The sequence below is a fragment of the Nicotiana tomentosiformis genome, chromosome 9 (assembly GCF_000390325.3).
Source record: "Nicotiana tomentosiformis chromosome 9, ASM39032v3, whole genome shotgun sequence".
NCBI classification, from domain to species: domain Eukaryota; kingdom Viridiplantae; phylum Streptophyta; class Magnoliopsida; order Solanales; family Solanaceae; genus Nicotiana; species Nicotiana tomentosiformis.
Genome location: NC_090820.1, coordinates 56,707,071 through 56,710,868, shown reverse-complemented (window position 1 = coordinate 56,710,868; position 3,798 = coordinate 56,707,071). Strand labels below are relative to the sequence as shown.

Below are 3,798 nucleotides of genomic sequence, written 5' to 3'. Positions count from 1 at the left end.
TTTAAGGAGATAACTCATATTCTTTCTCAACAAAATAGGTACTAAGATAACTCATACTCTTTCTCAACAAAATGGGTACTAAGTTCTATGATTTAGGCAAACGTAGAAAACAATATAGATGTTATACACACATCGGTTTCCTCCGGATAAAAGCAAATTGGAGATTTCTTCGTAGTGAAGTAAGGTGGTAGAAGACTAGTTTTGGCATATAAGATTGAGGCATGGAGGAGATTGTTCACGGATACAAGTAGAAAGTTGACATTAAAGGTATGTTAAGGCTATCCCTTCTTTCCTTTTGGCATGATCCATATGATACAAACGAAACGAGCAAACGCACAACTTTCATAAATGGCTCTATTCATAGAAGTACTAGGAGTGCCTATGTTCTTGATTTCCCATGTGTCCTATTATTATATCATTTGATCATGGGTCTTAGAAAAATACGTAAGTTGATAAAGTTTATCCGAGAGATCTTATTAACTTACTTCATTATGCATTGCATTTATTTATACATGTATATTGACCGATGACCATCTGGCATTATATACGCGTATATAATATGTATATGGGATATAAGGAAAGGTTATGGCGTTATATACGAACCACCACCTGATCAGTTGGTATACGTTGATGATGAGACCGAGATGATATGATGGGATACCCCAGAGGCTTGATGATGTTATGTACGCATATACCTATGCATGATATGACATTTATATGCATATGCATAACATTATAAATGTTTCATGATTCACAAAGTTATTCAGACTTACAGGTTGAGTCTTTTACTTCATGTTTCTTTTTATGTCTTTTACATACTACTTTCCATGCCTTACATACTCGCTACATTATTCGTACTGACGCCCCTATTGCTCGGTGCCTACGTTTCATGTCCGCAGGTGCAGGTAGACAGGCTGACGGTCCCCCTTCTTAGGATCCTTGCTCAACGAGAGTTGGTGTGCTCCATTTGATCCAGAGCTGCTTTTGGGTTTTGGTACGATATTTGTCGACATATATGGGTATGACGGGGCCCAATCCCGTCCTTTATACAGTTGTACACTCTATTAGAGGTCTATATACAGTCATGTATAGTTGGATAGTATGGGCCTTATCGGCTCGCCCTACCGTATTCCTATATAAATGTACATATGTCTTTTGCGCACATTTTCTCGCGTATGTTATTCACATGATTCATAGTTTACTGCCAGACATTATGCATGACCTAAAATTATTTCATGTTTTATCTTAGACGTATGCTTAGGGGTTTTCGACAGGTAGGCTCGGGCACTCATCATGGCACATTGGCTTGGGTTGTGACAAAAGTGGTATCAGAGCAGTTTTGTCCTAGGGTTGTCTACAGACCGTGTCTAGTAGAGTCTTGTTTATGAGTGTGTTGTGCACCACATTTATAAATAGGAGGCTACAGGACATATAGGATGTTATCCTCCCTTCTTATCTAAGATCGTGCGATGTAAGGATTCATTTTCCTAACGCTATGTTATGTTTTCAATGATGCCTAAGAAGGCTGCAGCCGCCTAGAAGGGCAAGTTCGTGGTTGATGAGACTACTAGTCGAGCACCACGAGTTACCAGGGCTCGGGGAGAGTCTCATAGTGAGATTCCATCTCCGACTTCACATACCCCCTAGTGCTCCAAGGGGCACTAGCTCCAATGCCCGCCCCTATACACCCAGCTCCTCAGCCAGATGCACCGGGTTAGGAGATGAGAGATGTTATTCAGCTATTGACTCGATTAGTAGTTAGGGACATCAGTGCGAGGGTTTGTGATTTCATTAATTTGGACCCTCCAGTATTCACTGGAGTAGATCCAAACGAGGACCCTCAGGTATTTATCGATAGGATGCATAGGACTTTGAGGGTAATGAAGACCACTGAGACTAAGTCAGTTGAGCTAGCTTCCTATAGACTTCGGGATGTTGTAGTTAATTGGTACGAGTCTTGGGAGTTATCTAGAGGTGAGGATGCCCCTCCAGTAGTATGGCATGAGCTTACATAGGCTTTTCTTTGTCATTATTTGCCACCAGAGCTTAGACGGGCCAGAGTTGATAGGTAAGAGACCCTTCGGCAGGGTAATATGAGTGTTCGGGAGTACAGCCTTCAGTTTTATTCTTTGGCTAGGTATGCTCCCACTATTGTAGCTAAAATGGAGGATCGAGTTCACCGGTTCGTGATAGGGTTGGGGACAAACTTGCTTAATGACTGTATGTCGGTCTCACTTCAGCCAGGTATGGATATTTCTCATATCCAGGCATACGCACAGGGTGTAGAGGAGCATAAGTAGAAGCAGAGGGCCGATCGTAAGCATGATAGGGGCAAGAGTAAGAGAGCGAGATCTTCAGGCCTTTAGGGTGAGTTTCGAGGTGGTCAGAGACAGCAATACCCGAGGTATCTAGCCCAGTCGTCGTCTAGTGCACCCCCTCAGATTGCCGGTAAGAGATTTGATCATTCCACATATTCAGGGCCTAGTCAGAATTTTAGGGCCTCTAGTTCTCAGTATAAGGGTGAGTCAAGTCAGATGAGGCATCCCTTGCCACGATGTGCTCAATGTGGTAAGCACCATGTCGATTAGTGCCTTATGGGGTTGGGTATTTGTTATACTTGTGGTTATCCATGCTACGTTATGAAAGATTGTTCGGCGAGAGGTGGTGCAAGCATAGTTCAGCCAGCGGGATCTGTAACTGGTTCGTCATTATTAGTACGCCCCCCTGGGCAAGGTTCACAAGCACCAATCGGTTGTGGTAGAGGCAGAGGTAGAGCATCTAGATCGAGCAATCCTCAGAACCGCATTTATGCATTAGCAGGTCGACAGGATCAGGAGTCGTCGCTCGATATTGTTATAGGTATATTATCAGTCTCCTCATATAATGTATATGCATTATTTGATCCATGTTCCACCTTATTGTATGTCACTCTGTTGGTTGCTAGTAAGTTTGGGATAGAACCTGAGTTGATTAAACCTTTTGAGGTATCCACACTTATTGGGGATCCAGTGATAGCTAGACGGGTATATAGAGACTATATAGTAGTAGATCATAGTCGTTCTACAGTAGCAGACCTGATTGAGTTAGATATGGTAGAATTTGATGTTATAATGGGTATGGATTGGTTGGCTTCTTGTTATGCTAACATTGATTGTAGATCAAAGATGGTTCGGTTCCAGTTTCCAGGGAGCCAGTTCTGGAGTGGATAGGTAATAATGCATCGCCGAGAGGTAGGTTTATTTTCTATCTCAAGGCAAGGAAGATGATCATAAAGGGCTATATTTATCACTTAGTTCGAGTATAGGATATGAATGTAGAGTTACCAACCCTTCAGTCTATCCCTGTGGTTAATGAGTATCCCGATATTTTTCCCGATGAGCTTCCAGGCCTTCCGCCAGAGCGGGAGATTGAGTTTGCTATTGACATATTACCAGATACTCAGCCGATATCTATTCCTCCTTACATAATGGCACTTTCAGAGCTCAGAGAGTTGAAAGAACAACTAAGGGATTTGCTTGAAAAAGGCATTATCAGACCTAGTACATCACCGTGGGGAGCACATGTGTTATTTGTGAGGAAAAAAGATGGTTCCTTGCGGATGTGTATTGATTACAGGCAGTTGAATAAGGTGACAATCAAGAATAGGTACCCGCTCCCGAGGATTGATGATTTATTCGATCAGTTGCAAAGTGCAAAGTGTTTCTCGAAGATAGACTTGAGGTCTGGGTACCATTAGGTAAGAGTTAAGGAGAAGGATATTCTGAAGACAGTATTCAGGACCATATACGGGCACTTTGA

The 3,798-nt window shown here is 42.4% G+C and overlaps 1 protein-coding gene across 1 annotated transcript; it reads left to right on the top strand.

The window, feature by feature from the left end:
• The first annotated feature begins 2,639 nt into the window (after nt 1-2,639).
• Nucleotides 2,640-3,209, top strand: LOC138898826 (uncharacterized). Its single transcript, XM_070184930.1, has one exon. It carries the CDS (start codon nt 2,640-2,642, stop codon nt 3,207-3,209), a length of 570 nt encoding a protein of 189 aa, XP_070041031.1.
• Nucleotides 3,210-3,798: the final 589 nt, after the last annotated feature.

What these genes read in the sequence shown, in the direction of transcription:
- LOC138898826 (XM_070184930.1), top strand. Translation starts at nt 2,640, where the DNA reads ATGAAAGATTGTTCGGCGAGAGGTGGTGCAAGCATAGTTCAGCCAGCG.